The sequence below is a fragment of the Aedes albopictus genome, chromosome 1, assembly GCF_035046485.1.
Source record: "Aedes albopictus strain Foshan chromosome 1, AalbF5, whole genome shotgun sequence".
Taxonomy (NCBI): Eukaryota; Metazoa; Arthropoda; class Insecta; order Diptera; family Culicidae; genus Aedes; species Aedes albopictus.
Window position 1 is genome coordinate 51719121 of NC_085136.1, and position 20646 is coordinate 51739766.

Below are 20646 nucleotides of genomic sequence, written 5' to 3' on the forward strand. Positions count from 1 at the left end.
TTTTGTCATGAATAAAGCAATCAAAACAAAAACATTGGACGCCATGTTGAATCGAATGTTGGGTTGCTGATTCTGGCCCTTTGTCATCCCCCTGGAAAATATTTATCACAGGCAGGCAGATGGTGTAGCTGTCCGTCGCGTCTGCCTTCGCATCCGTCGCCGCCGTCCTCTTCGATGACGGAGGGGCTGATGATATCGATAATGCTTGACTTCTGGATGCGATAATTTCTTGACCTTGCAAGGCCTTGATGCACGATGCTGAAGCAGCTCGCTTCCCGAGTTGCGCTGGATACCACCTTGCGACACTACACTTCGCACAAGCAGGAAAACACATGATATAAAAAACCTTCCGCTCATGCGGGGGAAAAACTCCACTTATACGAGGTCTATCGCGTGGTGAGATACACTCAGAAATAAAAGTACCGTAAAATGGGGTGTTAAGGGACGGACACATTTTTCGTCCCCATTAATTCATGGGTTCTACTTCTTAAAACTTTCATGAAAAGCAGTCTGATCATTGTCTTGCTGCCTGCTACGCGTATAGATTACAAAATTTGACAATTTTTTGGAGAAATTGAAGATATTTTCCAAAATGTGCGAATTTTTGAAAATTATGAAAATGGGGTGTTAAGAAATTTAAGGGAATGAATGTAAAAGTTCTTATATTTCAAAGAAAGATACAAATTGATTGATTGTAAACAGTGACTGTAATATTTCTTGAACATCACCGAAAAAGATTATCATAGTCCTGAAGGTGCAGGGACAGTTTCATTGTCATCTACCTTTGTGAATGAGTTTTTTTTTGTTAAAGCCTCGAAATCTGGTAAAATACCGTCAATTGTACCTGAGTGGCTTCAATTTTCAACAAACACATTATTCATAGCTACTATTTAGAGTAACCAAATTGAATAGTTCAGGCTGACCAACAGGTTGTAAACTAAGGATTACAGATTTACAGTTTTTTGTTCACTTAAAAACTCATTTATATTGAAATGTTATAAATGCAAGCATAATTAGATGGCTCAGGGTGTAAACTGTGTATTCAATGCTCATAGTTCTAGTCTAGAACATCGCTGATAGGTCGTATTTTAGATTCTGAGATATTTTAGCGGCCATGATTCATCTTAATAAATACTTTCTTTTGCAAGAGATGGTGGCAATCTAGTTTACATAATATATGGAACAAGTAAGCATAATCCACATTTTCAAAAAGCTGTCACGTTTAAGCGCCAATCATTAATAATATTTAAATAAGAAAACAGACGAAAAATCTATTTTGAACAAAACACCTAAAGAACATAAACTTCTGTAAAGAGGGGACCACTGCGGCATTGAGTAAATAAATATTTGACCAATTTTTTAATTATATGTAGGGTCTGGGATCATTTGAGTAGGAGCACCTATTTTGGGCACTTGCTGCTATAACTCAGTTAATTTTGAACCGATTCATTTGATTTTTTATACACGATCACATAGCCACAGTATCTAGACATGTTCGAAAATTTAAGTCAATCGGTTTGAAATTGACTGAGTTATAGCAGCAAGTGCCCCGTCTCAAATGGTTCCAGACCCTATCAATCTAACACTTGTTTCTTAAGATCTATATTGCATTAGATGAATTTATCATCCATAGCAACTGTTGGGATATCTATGACCCAAAATGAAATCCGTAATACGTCATTCAGAATAGTAACTGTTATACAATAAATCAATCGCCTCAAAACTTGATGATACAAATAAAAAAGTTATATGAGAAATTTAATCCCCTAACACCCCACCAGTTCATGAAACTAAACTTTTTTCACAAAAAATGTTTGTGTTTGAAAACCACCTTAGTTAGATCAAATATTTTACCCTAGTTTCGTCTGAAATGAGTTGTAGAACACCTTACGATTACTCACATATTTTTCCTAATAATATTTCTGACCTCACGAATGAATGTTTCAATGGTAGTGAAATTCAGAGAAAGCAATGCCGTTTTATTTTTAATGTCTAGTGTCCAGTTAAAAACGTATTTTCATGAGTGGTAATCCTTATAGTATGCCTTTATTTCCAACGCACATTTGAAGCGAATTTGGAATAAGTAAATCAATTTTTATACGGTTTGGCGATTTTTCAAAGTAGTGTGTAAAGATGAATCCCTTAACACCCCATGAGTTCTTAACACCCCATTTTACGGTATACTAGACCGGGTCAACATGGTCATTTTTTTGGAACAAAGTTTTTTCGATGCCTCTCATGGGTCCAAGCAACTGTGCAAAATTTGGGAGCGATTGGTTGCGTCCCCGCATTCCGCATTGCATTTGAAATTTGTATGGAGTTTTACATAGGAAAACCTACGTTTTAGCATTTTTCCCTTGAGAGACCCAACTTTGTCTTGAACTGTGTAACCAACGATGTTAAAGTATAGCCAAGGGGATGCTGATAAACTTTGCCGAAAAGAGTAAGGTACTAGAGTGATTCTGAAAAAAGTTATTAATGTTCAAAGATTGATACCTCAGTTAAACTGCTGAAAATCATTTTTTCTGCCAACACTGCTGGTGCTTAAAAGGATCAGTTCGTCCTTGCTTTATATTCTGACATTTCATGGAACAACAACCCCAGTTTTCATCAACAAACATCAAACAAGCTAGTAGTTTTCAGTTGATTTTCGAATAATTTTCCAATTCAAAACAAAATTCTTATCATTTTAGATCAACTCTGCTTTTGAGGAATTCCGAAAGTATTTTAGAAGAGTACAGAGTTTCAGGTAACGCCCCTGAAAGTAACCCGAATCAACATGCATCCACCTCAAAACGCACCTTCAATCGGCATGTTATGATCCTCGATCTGACGACGGTTTTAGCGGTCGTATAACCATTTCCTGGCTAACGGATCGACCGCAGATACCAATGATCACAGAGAACAGACGAACATGCTCGAACAAAATTGCTTGAAAATCTTGTGTAAAGAAAAAACAAGCTCAGTAGCGACATCGACGGTGACTTTCCCACTCAAAAACTAGTTTCGACACCATGATGGCGCATTCTGAAGAAATATTTCACTAGCGCACCTTTAAATTTTCCTACTCAGATTCTGAGCTGTATTTGCTTAAATAACAAGATGTTTATGATTATTTCACTAATCCAGCAACAAAATTTGAGCAACCCATTGATAATAAGTTTCATTATTTTCAATAAGAAACAAGTTGAACAAGAATTCAATTAATGTTTTCCAAGTAAAACCAACACATTCTCTTGGTGGAACTATACTAGGGTGCACACTTGGTGACACTAGCGCCAAAAGGAAAAACAACGGCAAATTTGTACCCCGATTCAAAATGTGACAGCGCCGCGTAATGGCCACATTCCCAGTTATTTCAAAACAACCGTTGCAATGCTTTACACAACTGCACTACATGAGCTTGGACGTCTGTTCTCTGTGCAATGATGTACACTATTACGCCCGGTGGCCCAACCACACCAGCAAACTTCGTTAATTAGACGCCAAACGTACCGATCATAGACTAGGAACCAATTTCAAAAGATGATTGCGTGAGCTCTTCATACAAAAACCAACTTACCGACACTTTGGTTAATAGCTAGTGGCTACAGTATCGGTTATGTGTTTGAATTAAATATTGCTAGTAAGTTCAACTTACAAACATTTTATTCATTACTTCTTAAAACTAAATATTAATATCAATGATAGTTATCCAATTATGTTGAAATATTTTTAAAATGAAACTAGAATACGATCTTCCTAATTGGCTCCAGTAGGAGGCAAAACTTTTCCACCGGTCGTTTGAGCTCCCCAGTAGCTGTCCGCTGAACAAGGCCATCTGCTCCAGGGTGGGATTGCTCGATTCGGCTTAGCTTCCAGGGCATGGGCGAAAGATTATCGTCGCATAATCACCACCCTCTTGCCAACTTAAATGTTAACCGGGTGCCGCTAACGTTTGTTCCGTCCATGGAGCTGGCTCAGATACTCCTGACTCGTTTACAAAAAAAAAATCGGATCTTCCGTTGGACTAATTCTAACTGGGTGAGGCGATTGATAGGAGTTGTGGTAACATCAACCTCCGGGAATACTTGCAGTGACCCTCCCACTGAAAAAATGTGCAGGTGTGAGCGGTTGAAGATAGTCAGGATTATCTGAGAGGCTGGTGATTTGTCTGGACTTCTCAATCTGGACCAACAGCGTAGTAATGACAATGGGTTATCTAAAATGATTCTGTGGAGGCGGAATTCGGTGCGTTTGAGTATGGCACTGCGTTGATAAACCGCCTAGTGCATCATTACGTAGAAGAGATCAAGCTAACCAAAGAATACATGCGATCGAGAGATAAGTGGAATTAACGTCGGAACGCACCGGTACTCCTCTAAAATACCTCCAGCACCATTCCCCAAAAACAGAGTTGACCTAAAATGATAAGAATTTTGTTTTAAATTGAAAAATAATTTGAAAATCAACTGAAACCCATTAGCTTATTGGTGTTTGTTGATGAAAACGGGGGTTGTTGTTCCATGAAATGTCAGAATAAAAAGCAAGGATGAACTGATCCTTTTAAGCACCAGCAGTGTTGGCAGAAAAAGTGATTTTCAGTAGTTACACCTCTGTGGTTACACTGAGGTATCAATCTTTGAACATTAATAACTTTTTTCAGAATCACTCTAGTACCTTACTCTTTTCGGCAAAGTTTATCAGCATCCCCTTGGCTATACTTTAACATCGTTGGTTACACAGTTGAAGACAAAGTTGGGCCACAGAGAACAGACGAACATGCTCGAACAAAATTGCTTGAAAATCTTGTGTAAAGAAAAAAACAAGCTCAGTAGCGACATCGACGGTGACTTTCCCACTCAAAAACTTGTTTCGACACCATGATGGCGCTTTCTGAAGAACTATTTCAGTAGCACACCTTTAAATTTTCCTACTCAGATTCTGAGCTGTATTTGCTTAAATAACAAGATGTTTATGATTATTTCACTAATCCAGCAACAAAATTTGAGCAACCCATTGATAACTACTTTCATTATTTTCAATAAGAAACAAGTTGAACAAGAATTCAATTAATGTTTTCCAAGTAAAACCAACACGCTAAGAAAATGTTACTCTAAAATGAGTAAGATTCACACAAAACTGAGCTAAACTGGAACAGCTCAAAAAATGAGTAAATTGCATTTCCATCGATAGCGCAGGCCCAAGTGTAAAAATCCAACCAATTTAAGCCGTATAATATTCTTCACATCAGCAAGAATATTATACGACTTAAACTGATGAGATTTTCGCACTTGGGCCAGCGTTATCGCTGGAAGAAAAATTTACTCAATTTTGAGTTGTCCCACTTTAGCTCCAAAATGAGTGAATTTTCTGACCGTGAACACATTCTCTTGGTGGAACTATACTAGGGTGCACACTTGGTGACACTAGCGCCAAAAGGTAAAACAACGGCAAATTTGTACCCCGATTCGAAATTTGACAGCGCCGCGTAATGGCCACATTCCCAGTTATTTGAAAACAACCGTTGCAATGCTTTAAGCTTTGGACAGACTGGTGGTATTTGTACCATGGTACAATTATCTTGAAATGAGTTTCATACTGATAATTGTCTTCATTCAAGATAGCCTTGGAATAATTTTCTTGACAACTTGTACCATGGTACGAACACCACCAGTGTGTCCCAGGCCTTACACAACTGCACTACATGAGCTTGGACGTCTGTTCTCTGTGGTTGGGCCTCTCAGGGGAAAAATGCTAAAACGTAGGTTCTCCTAAGTAAAACTCCATACAAATTTCAAATGCAATGCGGAATGCGGGGACGCAACCAATCGTGCCCAAATTTTGCACAGTTGCTCGGACCCATGAGAAGCATCGAAAAAACTTTGTTCCGGAATGATAGGATCAAATTTGAATTTTCCCATACAATGTTGACCCACTCTAACGGTATACATCGAATTACTATTATTTATGCGTTTTGTACCCGCATCTCTCTCACTCTCTTTCTGTTTTCATGCTATCTGCCGTTTAGCCAGGGTTGAAGAGAAGTGTTTCGTCAACCCAGGTGAAGCACCAGATAGCATGAACACAGAAAGAGAGTAAGAGAGAAGCGGATACAAAATGCATAAATAATAATAATTCCGTGTGTACTTTTATTTCTGAGTGTACGGAGCACACGTCCGACTCGCCCAAATGCACAACAGGGATCGTACTTTTAATTGATAATCTGCTACAGTAGACGTTCGATAACTGCAACAACTGACAGGCGTCAAAGAGCTGTCAGTTGTTGCAGAATGCAGCGAAAGTGCATTCGGAAAACATCGCACTGCATCAAAAGTGCATGTGAAAAACATCGCATCGCTGTTGACATTTCGTTCTGACGGATAGCGGTGCGATAACTGCAAAATTGGTGCACTTAGCGGACTTGCAGTTAAAAAGCATTGCAGTTAAAGCGTTTGCACCGATCGAACGTCTACTGTATTTGAATTGGTAATCCGTAGTTGACTGATTCCTGAACCGTATCTTTATGTCATACTAGCTGCCTCGGAAAACTTTGTCCTGCCCACTTGTTTTTGGTTTGACAACTGTTGAGGTCATTGCAGCACCCCCAGCTCATAAAACTTCACTATTTTCATAATTTTCTTGACAATTTTGGTGATTTTTTCCTCTTATAAACACATCCACCATGAATACGAATCAAACCGTGCAAGAGTCATGCTGATCGGTTCATCCGTTCGTGAGTTTTGTTGCCTCGAAGAGATTTCAAACTCATAGATACATCAGCAGCGCTGGCAACTGGATTTATGTTTAATCATGATTCAACCATACTACATTCGGCCGAATGGCATTTGGTTAAATGGCGTTCGGTCATACGCGTGGACATCTAAATTGATTTTAGAGAAATATTTTCAAGATTAGGGTGTGAGTACCAATTATGGCACTACATAAGGAAAGCTATTTATACAAAAATAACGAGAAGACCAACAAATGTCATCAATAAGTTAAAAGACAGCTTAGCTTCCATACTTTACAGGAAAAATATAGAAACGGAGCCAAAACTACTTTAAGTATTTATTACAGCGTGTGGCAATGATAGGAACCCTGTACCAGTTATGGTTACATTTTTTAACTTCGGTTCCTTTTCGCACTATTTGCATGCATTCCTTATGGGGTTAGCCATAACTGGTACACTATGGCGAAAAAAGGTGCAAAGATACCGAAATTTTAAGGAAAATGATTTATTTCTACCATGATTTGAGGAAAATGTGGAGTTTAAATGAGTGCGACCATCTTTTGTAAACGTGATCTGTTGTTCACAATTTTTTTCTTGTTGATTTACATCGTTAAAGGGTGAAAATCAACTATGGTGAATAATTGGTACTATAGCCATAATTGGTACACTTACCCTATTAGGGTTTTCGGGGGAATGGTCTTTTCGGGCCGAATGACTTTCGGGCGTTTGGAATTCGCCGATTTTCGGGCGAATGTGACAGAACCATCCACCAAATTTTTGCTAATAAAAAATAAAAAAATCGTAAAAAACATGCATTCATAGAAAAAAAAAATGTTTTGTTGCGGGATAATTTATATGCACGACAATTAGTGGTACCCCCTGATAAAAAAATATCATAAAAATACGATAAATTTTATTGTTACTACACCATTTTTTCGAAAAATATTCACCATTAAACGTATTGTAATTTACACGCACACTCACCATCACCCCTATTGTTCTATACCATTCGGCGAATGGTAAATGTCACTTTTACAATAAAAAATGGTGGTCGTTATGTATCTTAACCATAAAATTTTGAGAAAATTTTCATACACTTTTTCGCGAAAAACAATATAATGTATTGTGTTTTTATGAGACATTTTAGGGCAATTTTCAAAAGAAAACAATATATCTTTATATTTTTTCATTGTTCTTACAATACAAATACAATTAATTGAGTGGCGTCAAATGAATCGTTGTTACAATACAAATACATTAGCATTTGTTGTTATTTGCAAGCAGTTTTCCACATATCATAAGTGGAACTCCATAGTCAGAGCGAAGGAAAAAGTTGTATCCTTTTCCAGCACGCGAAACTGTTATATCTTTTATGAAAGGCGTCGAACTGTCATTTATTTTGGTAAACAAACAACATCTGATCCAACCAGTATTCCAGTTTTGACAAAGAATACAGGAACGAAGATTGGCATCTGAGTATGCGAAAACTAGCTTCTGGAAATCCACTTATTCATTTTGTAATAAATTCATTGAAATCTTCGAAATAACACATCCGAGTTCCACATATCGATCTCCCTTTATATTTAAAGCTAGAAAACGTATTTTTGACTTGAGTTTACAAAGTTTATCACAATTTACGTCATATTTTAGATCTACGAGGTCTTTGTTCTACAGCAATGAAAAATGGTATACATGCTGAAAAACGGCAGGCATAAATGTTATAACGCATTTGACATTTCGATGCCCTGTATACCAGCGTACGAACTCGGAAAGGCATCAACTTTTTGACCCAGAGTTCCACTTATGTTATGTGAGTTTTCGCTTTTGAAAATCCATAGAATTTATATTTCTCGCTAGCATTTATATCCAGCATTTACGAGCACTAACGGCCGCTAGAATGATATGCACATTTTATGATAAGAATCAAACACTCTGATGTCTGTCTGGTATGTATTGCTTGGCAGCTGTTGATAAGATCTATCTTCAATCTTTTCAAATAACTGCCAAATATCACAAGTCAGACCTCAGGTCGTATGATCCATACCATAAATCGTTCACAATTCATGTGGCCATTAGTATCTGTAAATGCTGGAGAAAAATGTTACCGAGAAATATGAACTCTTTGGTTTATCAAAGGCGAAATCTGTTTACATAACAACAAATATTATTGCATGTTTATTTAAACATCGGTTCAATTGACCTTATTAAACTAATTGTATTTGTATTGTTATCAATGGTAGTTTACTATTTACTAGATTCCTTTAATTTATTGGAAAACATTAGAAAAATCATTGTTCATCTTTTTCTTGTCGTAACATCCTCACTTGGCTAAACCTGCTTTTCAGCTAGTTTTCTATAAGTTCTTTCTCAGTTATTCATTGAGAGCTTCCTCTGCCAACGCGACTTGACATCTGTCAGTCGTTGAAGTTTTAGCGAACAACATTCGATAACCGAAACATCTACTGTACTCAAATTTAAAACGAAAACTATAAAAAAATATGTCAAGTGATTTTGTATTTGATTATACAAATATGATCCAAGCAACAATAATATTTATTGTAATTTATTTGTTACGAATTGTTTTTAAGTGTAATTGAGAAATAAACTCTTTTTTAATTCAAAGTCCATGAGAACTTTGCAAGCACTTTTGCAACTACAGTAGACGTTCGATCGGTGCAAACGCTTTAACTGCAATGCTTTTTAACTGCAAGTCCGCTAAGTGCACCAATTTTGCAGTTATCGCACCGCTATCCGTCAGAACGAAATGTCAACAGCGATGCGATGTTTTTCACATGCACTTTTGATGCAGTGCGATGTTTTCCGAATGCACTTTCGCTGCATTCTGCAACAACTGACAGCTCTTTGACGCCTGTCAGTTGTTGCAGTTATCGAATTTCATTCGGTAAGTGAAACGTAAACATGTTGCAGTTATCGAACGTCTACTGTATTTAAAAACAACTTTAATTAATTTTTACTGATAGTAACTTTAAATTATTATAGAACTATTGGATATCAATCGAATCAATTAGTCACTAATAAAGCTAATGTTCACTTATTGTACGAACTATATGGGCTTGATTTCTATTGTAAAAAGTAACAATATATCTACTATGTGTTTTATTGTGAACAATAAAACCAGTCATATGTTAATAATATTTTCCATGTAATGAATGATAATTTTTTATCCGGGCTTATATAGTGAAAACTATTATATAAACGAGAAGAGGTTTTTGCAAATGTGACCATAGTATTATAACACATAAAATAAGTCGGGATTCGTGACAGAGGCCCTTGAGAAGTTAAAAACAAACATTATTTCTTGTGAGAAGTATTAGGTAGACTGTTTATAAAAATTAAGCAGAAACCTAACAGGATTATTAAATGCTTCAATTCTGACTGTGCTCAAAAAACGAAATTTTTCGCAACCGTTCATTATACTACAGGATTTTCTACCTAAATTTTAGGACCCAATTCATCTAACAAAAGAAGAGCCTATTCGTTATAAAAGCTTAAAATACTAAAATCGATATTTTTACCAGCTTCTTTTCAATTTCAGAATAAAATGGCATCCTCAATGAGGGATGTTATAGATCCGGAAACTGTAAGCCTTGTGGCGTACGAAAGCAGTATCAAGTCTGGAACTCACGGCGAAGTTTACCAGAAGCAACTGGCCCTAGTACTTTTGCTAAGACTGACACGAGAAGGGAAGAACTTCCACTTAGCTTATGAACTGACATCCGCGGATAAGTTCGATGACGTGGTGCTGTACGATAAGACAGCCAAACAATGGATTTTTCTACAATCAAAGCATGCCGACGGCAAAGAATCGAAGATAGATCTCAATGGCTTGCTACCAAAAACGAATCGAGAGAAAGGAGATTTTAGCTTGTACAAATATTTCTATTCCTATATGTTAATTCGAAATAGATTCAAAGGCAAAATCAACTTAATGCTGTTCACCAACAAAAAACTAGATGAAAAGTTGAAAACTGCTGAAGATTGCGTGACGATCAAGAATCGATATATAGATGAATATCTTCGCTTTGCATCTGATGGAGCAACCCAAAAATTACTCATACCGAGTGAATCAACAATACAATCAATCGTGGAATACACTAACAAAGATTTATATTCCCTGAAGGACGCTATCAAGCAACTTTTTACTAAAGGAATCATTACAGATCAACTTATAAAGTACAAAACATATTTGAAAGATGTTTTAAACGAGTCGGGAAACTATCAAATAAGATTTTCAGAAACATTTGACGAATCACTGATTTTCATTTCTGAATTGTACAAAAGGCTTCAATCAGTGCTACAGACTTTTAAACCTATTGGTAAACCACCAGAACTCGATATCAAAGGAATAGAATATAATTCTATAAATTTGCTGTCGGTGGATCTCAAACATCTAGCTGATGCCATCGAAAATCTTTTTCGTAATGGAATTGTATCTGATTATTTGAAAAAGTACAAAGATCTTCTAGGTTTGATCTTGACAACGACTGCACATGACCAGCTAGCATTCAAAGAAACATTCAATAATAATGTAGTTCCTAAAGCTGAATTGTGTAGAATGCTTAAGGCTGAACTGAGTGACATGGATAAAGTGGTTACATTGAAGCAGAAACTTTTTGATGGAAGGGATTTACGGACCAAACACCATTCAGTATTGTTCTATGCGGAGGCGTCTGATGTGAGACAATTTTTTGAGCTTCTTACTTTATCTGTGGATCAACCGGATGAGTTGGAACCCTTCATCATCGAAGAATTGAACTTATGGATGAGAATGTGGCTGCGACCTGACGTTTTAGGTAAGCTAAAAGAATATCATTACAAACATTCTGTGAAGGATTTAGATGATCATTTTGAAGCAACACTAAAACGCGAACAAGGTAATTTCAAACCATATTTAAATCAACAATACGTTTTGCAGTATTGCAGCAAGTTACGGTTGAGAATTGAAGATTTTTTTCCAGAATTGAAATATACGAATGAGTTATATATTAACAGAATGCTAATATTTGAAAACGAGGATATCGACGAACCACAATATTCTGAAGCTTCTCAATTTGATAGATACACAACAGCTGTTTTAAGTCCTAATTTAGAAGATGTTTTTTCTCTCGATGACAATATAGCTGAAAACGAACTTGAAATGGACGATAGAGTATGTCTATCCAACAAAACTTGTGAAAAAATGACGGATAGTGAATTTGCAGCAAATCTGAGGTTAAAGTTTTCACAGTACCAGTGTTTAGTTTTGACGGCGGACCCCGGGATTGGTAAAACGAAACTTCTTCAATACCTTGCCTTTGAACTTCAAAAACTGAAGTCAGGAACTGTTTACCTATTTTACTTAAACAGACTACAAGATTCTAAGGAAGCTTCCGGCAATGAAGAAGCATCATTGAATATCCTCAAATGTGTATTATCTGACAAGAATATTTTGCTGATACAGAAAGTTTTGGAAAATAGGTCCGATGATCACATTACAATAATATTTGATGGGTATGACGAAATACATAAAAAAAATATTAACAAAATAAATAGACTGTTGGTATTATTGTTCACATCAAAACAAATTCAGATCATAATAAGTGTAAGAAATTATGAGAAAAAGACACTGCGAAGATTTTTTGAGGAATTCAAGATTATTGGCGGATACTTTTCTTTGGAGGCGTTCAGCAAAGAAAATATTATTGAATACCTTAAACAGTCTTGGAAAGAAAAAGTAGAGAGTGATATTGATTTCAAATTTTACTCATATTCCAAATTCTTGGTTGATAAATTCTATAGCTTGTGCAGAGTTCCATTGATGGTTGAAATGATGTCGAAAACATACAAACAGCGTTTCAAGTTATTCAAAGAAACTAGTATGGTCGATGAAGAAGATGAAATAGGCTATTTGGAAAAGGAGTTCTTAGAAGTTGAACACATTTACGAATTTTTTATCGAAAAATGTATACAATTAAAGATAGAAGATGCATGTCATGGCATTGGCAAAGTTGATCCGAATAAACAAATTTTCGATGGGTTTTATCTTGATCATCAACTGCTGGCAATAGAATTTCTTGATGTTGGTGAGCTGAAATTTATTTTTAAAACCCCAAAATACATGAAGAAATGGGAGTATATTCAGAGAAATCATCAAAACCAGTTTGAAAAGTCCATTTTACTGAATTTTGTTGACGGTAAGTTTTCGTTTTCTCATCGATCTTATGCTGAGTATTTTGTTGCGACATTTCTGTGGGATGATTTTATTAACTTAAAGAGCATTATTACAAATGTTTTAACTTGTTTCACGGGAATAAGAAAGTTTTTCATTAAAATAATTGAAAAAAACATCAATTTTTTTGTATCGAAAATCGCCCTAGAGACGTCCTTTGATTCAAATGATGTCGTTTATTGGGCTTGTGAAAGTAATGCTATAGAGTTGCTGAAATATGTGCTTTCAAAAAAATTTCTGTGGAGTCCAAGCGAGGCCAAAATGTTTCACATAGCCGTTGAAAACGGCAGTGACAAAATATGTTCCTATTTGATCGATGACTGCAAAGTTCATCCCGATAAGTACTATAATGGTCTAGCTCCTTTACATGCGGCTATAATATTCGGACATATATATTTAGTACAATTATTGCTAGAAAAAGGAGCTGACTCAAATATTCTAAATACATCGGGATGGTCTGCTCTACATTATACAGTTCATTACAAACAAATGGCAATTACAAAAGTTTTGATCGATAAAGGCACAGATGTGAACTCCATAAGCAAAAACAAATGGACTGCACTACACATAGCTTGTAATAATGGTGATGCTGATATGACGAGAATGTTGATACAAAAAGGTGCACGGCACGATGTAAGGACAACCGAAGGTAATACTCCTATGGATTTAGCTGTGGCAGGACGACACACAGAAGTTGTTATCATTTTAATTGAAAATTTGTTTGAAAATTTTCCATTTCTCTGGAAAATTGATGATGCATTATGGACCGTTCTTCGTAATGGCCATGACTCTTTGAAGAAAATGATAATAAGGGAATATGCACCATCAATCTATTTAGTTGACCCTGACATTGTAGCTTGGAAAGGAATAATTAAAAAAGTTGGAAGATTGATAAACGATGGTGCCAATGTTAACGCACAAAATAGTATTGGGTGTACAGCACTACATCTCAGCGCATATGAAGTTAACTATCTTGTTGTGGAACTACTGCTTGGCAAAGGAGGAAAAAAGCCATCATTGACGCATTGGCTGAAAAGAAGTCTACACCTCTTCATTTAGCGTGCCAGAATGGCCATAATGAGGTTGTGGAAATATTAATTAGGGAAAAAGCCAACATTGAAGCATTGGCTGAAAATAAGTTAACACCTCTTCATTTAGCATGCGAGAATGGTCATGAAAAGGTTGTGGAATTATTAATTGGGGAAAATGCTAACATTTACGCATTCGATGGAGGTAAGTACACACCGCTTCATTGGGCATGCTGCAATGGTCATAAAAAGGTTGTGGAAATATTAATTAGGGAAAAAGCCATCATTGGTGCATTGGCTGAAAATAAGTACACACCTCTTCATTTAGCATGCCAAAATGGTCATAAAGAGGTTGTACAAATATTAATTAGGGCAAAAGCAAAAATTAACGCATTGGCTGTAGATAAGTGCACACCGCTCCATTTGGCATGCGTAAATGGCCATAAAGAAATTAAGGACATATTAATTAGGAAAAATGCCAAAATTGACGCATTGACTAAACAGAAATCTACACCTCTTCATTTAGCATGCCAGAATGGCCATAAAGAGATTGTGGAAATATTAATCGGGGAAAAAGTCAACATTGAAGCATTGGTTGAAAAGAAGTTCACGTTCGGGCCTTTTCATTTGGTATGCCTGAATGGTGGAAAAGAGGTTGTGGAAAAATTAATTAGGGCAAAAGCAATCATTGACGCATTGGCTGTAGAAAATTTCACACCACTCCATTTGGCATGCGTAAATGGCCATAAAGAAATTGTGGAAATATTAATTAGGAAAAATGCCAACATTGACGCATTGACTAAACAGAAATCTACACCTCTTCATTTAGCATGCCAGAATGGCCATAAAGAGATTGTGGAAATATTAATCGGGGAAAAAGTCAACATTGAAGCATTGGCTGAAAAGAAGTTCACGCCTCTTCATTTGGCATGCCTGGATGGCCACGAAGAAGTTGTAGACATATTAATTAGGGAAATAGCCAACATTGACGCTTCGACTGAAAAGAAGTACACACCTCTTCATTTAGCATGCCAATATGGACATGAAGAGGTTGTACAAATATTAATTAGGGCAAAACCAAACATTAACGCATTGGCTGAAGATAAGTTCACACCGCTCCATTTGGCATGCCTGACTGGCCATAAAGAAGTTGTGAAAATATTAATAAGGGAAAAAGCCAACATTGACGCATTGGATGAAAAGAAGTTCACACCTCTTCATTTAGCATGCGAGATTGGTCATAAAGAGGTTGTTAAAATACTAATTAGGAAAAAAGCCAATATTGAAGCATTAGCTGAAAAGAAGTTCACACCGCTTCATTTAGCATGCGAGAATGGTCATGAAAAGGTTGTGAAAATATTAATTAGGGAAAAGGCCAACATTGACGCATTGGATGAAGATAAGTCCACACCTCTTCATTTGGCCTGCCTGAATGGCCATAAAGAAGTTGTGGAAATATTAGTTAGGGAAAAAGCCAACATTGACGCATTGGTTGAAAAGAAAATCACGCCTCTTCATTTGGCATGCCTGACTGGCCATAAAGAAGTTGTTAAAATATTAATAAGGAAAAAAGCCAACATTGAAGCATTGGATGAAAATATGTCCACACCGCTCCATTTGGCATGTCTGAATGGCCATAAAAAAGTTGTGGAAATATTAGTTAGAAAAAAAGCCAATATTAACGCATTGGTCGAAAATAAGTACACACCTCTTCATTTAGCATGCCAGAATGGTCGAAAAGAGGTTGTGGAAATATTAATTGGGGAAAATGCTAACATTCATGCATTGGATGAAGATAAAAACACACCGCTTCATTGGGCATGCTGCAATGGTCATAAAGAGGTTGTTGAAATACTAATTAGGAAAAATGCCAACATTGAAGCATTAGCTGAAAAGAAGTTCACTCCGCTTCATTTAGCATGCGAGAATGGTCATGAAAAGGTTGTGGAAATATTAATTAGGGAAAAGGCCAACATTGACGCATTGGATGAAGATAAGTCCACACCTCTTCATTTGGCCTGCCTGAATGGCCATAAAGAAGTTGTGGAAATATTAGTTAGGGAAAAAGCCAACATTGACGCATTGGTTGAAAAGAAAATCACGCCTCTTCATTTGGCATGCCTGACTGGCCATAAAGAAGTTGTTAAAATATTAATAAGGAAAAAAGCCAACATTGAAGCATTGGATGAAAATATGTCCACACCGCTCCATTTGGCATGTCTGAATGGCCATAAAAAAGTTGTGGAAATATTAGTTAGAAAAAAAGCCAATATTAACGCATTGGTCGAAAATAAGTACACACCTCTTCATTTAGCATGCCAGAATGGTCGAAAAGAGGTTGTGGAAATATTAATTGGGGAAAATGCTAACATTCATGCATTGGATGAAGATAAAAACACACCGCTTCATTGGGCATGCTGCAATGGTCATAAAGAGGTTGTTGAAATACTAATTAGGAAAAATGCCAACATTGAAGCATTAGCTGAAAAGAAGTTCACTCCGCTTCATTTAGCATGCGAGAATGGTCATGAAAAGGTTGTGGAAATATTAATTAGGGAAAAGGCCAACATTGACGCATTGGATGAAGATAAGTCCACACCTCTTCATTTGGCCTGCCTGAATGGCCATAAAGAAGTTGTGGAAATATTAGTTAGGGAAAAAGCCAACATTGACGCATTGGTTGAAAAGAAAATCACGCCTCTTCATTTGGCATGCCTGACTGGCCATAAAGAAGTTGTTAAAATATTAATAAGGAAAAAAGCCAACATTGAAGCATTGGATGAAAATATGTCCACACCGCTCCATTTGGCATGTCTGAATGGCCATAAAAAAGTTGTGGAAATATTAGTTAGAAAAAAAGCCAATATTAACGCATTGGTCGAAAATAAGTACACACCTCTTCATTTAGCATGCCAGAATGGTCGAAAAGAGGTTGTGGAAATATTAATTGGGGAAAATGCTAACATTCATGCATTGGATAAAGATAAAAACACACCGCTTCATTGGGCATGTTGCAATGGTCATAGAGAGATTGTGGAAATATTAATTAGGAAAAAAGCCAATATTGAAGCATTAGCTGAAAAGAAGTTCACACCTCTTCATTTAGCATGCGAGAATGATCATGAAAAGGTTGTGGAAATATTAATTAGGGAAAAAGCCAACATTGAAGCATTGGATGAAAATATGTCCACACCTCTTCATTTAGCCTGCCTGAATGGCCATAAAGAAGTTGTGGAAATATTAATTAGGAAAAAAGCGAATATTAACGCATTGGTCGAAAATAAGTACACACCTCTTCATTTAGCATGCCAGAATGGTCGAAAAGAGGTTGTGGAAATATTAATTGGGGAAAATGCTAACATGCATGCATTGGATGAAGATAAAAACACACCGCTTCATTGGGCATGCTGCAATGGTCATAGAGAGATTGTGGAAATATTAATTAGGAAAAAAGCCAATATTGAAGCATTAGCTGAAAAGAAGTTCACACCTCTTCATTTAGCATGCGAGAATGGTCATGAAAATGTTGTGGAAATATTAATTAGGGAAAAGGCCAACATTGACGCATTGGATGAAGATAAGTCCACACCTCTTCATTTAGCCTGCCTGAATGGCCATAAAGAAATTGTGGAAATATTAGTTAGGGAAAAAGCCAACATTGACGCATTGGCTGAAAATAAGTACACACCTCTTCATTTAGCATGCCTGAATGGACATAAAGAAGTTGTGGAAATATTAGTTAGGGAAAAAGCTAACATTGACGCATTGGCTGAAAATAAGTACACACCTTTTCATTTAGCATGCCGGAATGGTCATAAAGATATTGCGGAAAAATTAATTAGGAATAATGCCAACGTTGACGCATTGGCCGAAAAGAAGCTTACACCTCTTCTTTTAACATGCTTGAATGGTCATAAAGAGATTGTAGAAGTAGTATTATTATTGTTAACATTAATATTTATTTTATTTTATTATTATTTTGTTTACCTTTAATTGGCTTGAATATTGAAAAACGTTACAAAACTTACATAGTTGTCGAATTTCTTATCAAAAAATCCCTTATTTTTGTACAATTCTGACATAATTACTGAACTGAAGTCATTTACATTACTGTTAGCGTAATTTTTCAAATTGTTGTTGATTGCTGCGCGCTAATTTTTCATTATTTTGTCCAAGTGTTGTATCCAAAATCTCAATAGGATCTTCAACATCTATTCTCATTTTGTTTGTTATTATATTTTTAGCAAAATCCCACACTTCAGATGACTCTTCATATTTTTTCAAGCGATGGCCCACATCATCTTTGACCACATATATTACAAAGATTGTTGTCCGCAGTGCTGAAAATTTCATTTCGTCACATCTAAATTCAACTTCTCTGTGATTCAACCATCTACAGTTCATTTTAGAAGCTGAACCTGAGAATACGGTATATGAAAAACTTGTGCAGCTAGACCAGTTCTGCGAGAAAGTTACGGGTAAACTGCTATTTTTCGAATGGTAAATGTCACGGACTATCTTTGAAAAATGCGAAATGATATTCACCGTGAATATCATTGACATTTTTCGAAGGTAGTCCGTGACATTTACCTTATATATTCGGAAAGTAGCGGTTTTTCCGTGAGAAAGTGAAACTGGTCTAGCCGCACAAGTTTTTCATACACCATATTCTCAGGTTCAGCTTCTAAAATGGTTGAATTTAGATATGACGAAATGAAATTTTCAACACTGGTTACCACAGTAAGAGCTTGAAAAACTGTGAAGGTTATAGCCCGGCTTGCCGGCTTGCTTGATTCAGATTTCGTGATGGAGCACGTGGTCGTTGCCATTCAACCACCGAGAAGCACAATGATACTGATGGAAATGATCATATTCTAATGAATAATTTTGGTCATTGCAAAAAATGTTGTATGCAACTCGTTGCAAAACTCGATTTTTACAGCACTCTTCGTATTTATCCAACTCGGCAAGCCTCGTTGGAGAATTGTACGACTCGTGCACTCATGACGAGCTTTTACGATGTTTAATCATTGCAATCGTTTTGGAATTGGTAAAATAAATCCATCTGTGTAACTGATTTGCTGGAATTTCTACTTCTGGATTCTAACGAATATCACTTTGTAGCAAATTTTTGCTTCTTTTGATGTCTTATATCCAGTTGGGCAGCGTTCAGACACACCATTATTGGACTGCTTCGAATTAGTTATCTCCCCAGTACGTCATGGTTTTCTCGTCATCTTAATGGCATTCAATCTGAAATATTAGATAATATTAACATTGACGTCGAATAAGACAATTGACACCTAGGCCTGAGAGGTCGTAGAACTTCCTACATCTTTCTTAGGTGTCTAACTAACCATCCTTTCCTCAGCAGCCGCAAGGACGAGGCTAGGACAACTCTTGACTGTTGGTGGATTGCGTCAGTCTTGTCGAGAAGTCAAAGATAAGTCTCCAATATTTGTGTTTTGGTATCCGACGGAAAGGAAGCAATCCTCATAACTGTGGTCTAGGGCTGTACTACCTACGAAATTTGTGCACCTTGTTTAATTCTTATGTTTACTTTTTCAGTGGTAACTAGGTAAATGATTAGACCATGACAAATTCTCACACGCTTTTTCGCCAAGGAAAGCACCCCATTAAACCCTATCCAACTTCCAACTCCAGATATCTATGAAAAGGGTCAAGTTCTTGGACATATTCTGAGTACCCTTACCCCGCTTACCCCCGCTGCACAGTGGGAAAAATTGAACCCGAAACACGACTAAATTCATTTTCTCAGCTGGGTAACAGGTTCTGCCAACGGTTGAGACCACTTTCGCTTGGAAAAAGTGTGCTGAATCGATTGATGGGGGTCTCGTTGGCCGGAGGCCTCACCCTGGCCAGCTAGAGGTCCGGAACCAATCCGAGTTCCTTACGGAAAGCAAAATCATTGTCATCTAAGAATACTTTCGCACCCGTTATTTATTCGGAAGCCGCAATTCAGAAGTCAACCACACTCCGGATAATATCAGTTGCATATTATGGTCCAATTGTGGTTCCGGAACAATCCGGGACAACCCGGAACATTAGGGTGGGGCTAATTTTAAATGATCTCTCTGGGATATGATTTCCCAAATGGAAATCTATCTACTAGTCGAAATAAGTAAGCTGTACAAAAATGAGTGATTTTGGTTGATCTTTAGGGGTGGCGCAAAGTGTTTAAGTGATTTTTTTTTTCTAGAGCAAACCTTTAAAATACATTTCAAACTAAATTTTCAAACATAATTTTTCTAGACAAAATCGGAGATTTTAGAACCCATTTGGCCCAAAATTGTGCTCAAAATTGTGATATCTCTATTGGTTTCTGAGATATTCGAAAAAAATGTCGTATTTTGGTATTTATTTTTGGGTTAGATACCAAAATATGACATTTTTTTTTGAAAATTAAATTTGAAGCGTTTTTTGAAGGTTTGCTCTAGCAAAAATTTTACTTTGCCTTCTGAGATGCTTCCAGAAACCCAATTGTTTTGGAATGCTGCTTGATTTTTTATAGGATGTTTCCAGATTCGTTCCAGGAGGCTTCCAGAATCCTTCGGGTGTGCTTTCAAAATCCAACATGGATGCTCCTAGATTCCTTTATAAGCTGCTTCCAGAATCCATCTGGGTTGCTTTCAGAATTCTTTGGAAATGCTTCAAGA

The 20646-nt window shown here is 36.6% G+C and overlaps 1 protein-coding gene across 1 annotated transcript; it reads left to right on the top strand.

Annotated features, from left to right (window-relative positions):
* Nucleotides 1-13912: 13912 nt before the first annotated feature.
* LOC134284934 (serine/threonine-protein phosphatase 6 regulatory ankyrin repeat subunit B-like) lies at nt 13913-18510 on the top strand (the record flags this gene model as incomplete). Its single annotated transcript, XM_062844528.1, has 1 exon — nt 13913-18510. A coding segment is annotated over one exon (4050 nt), but the record flags the coding sequence as incomplete, so codon positions are not given.
* Nucleotides 18511-20646: the final 2136 nt, after the last annotated feature.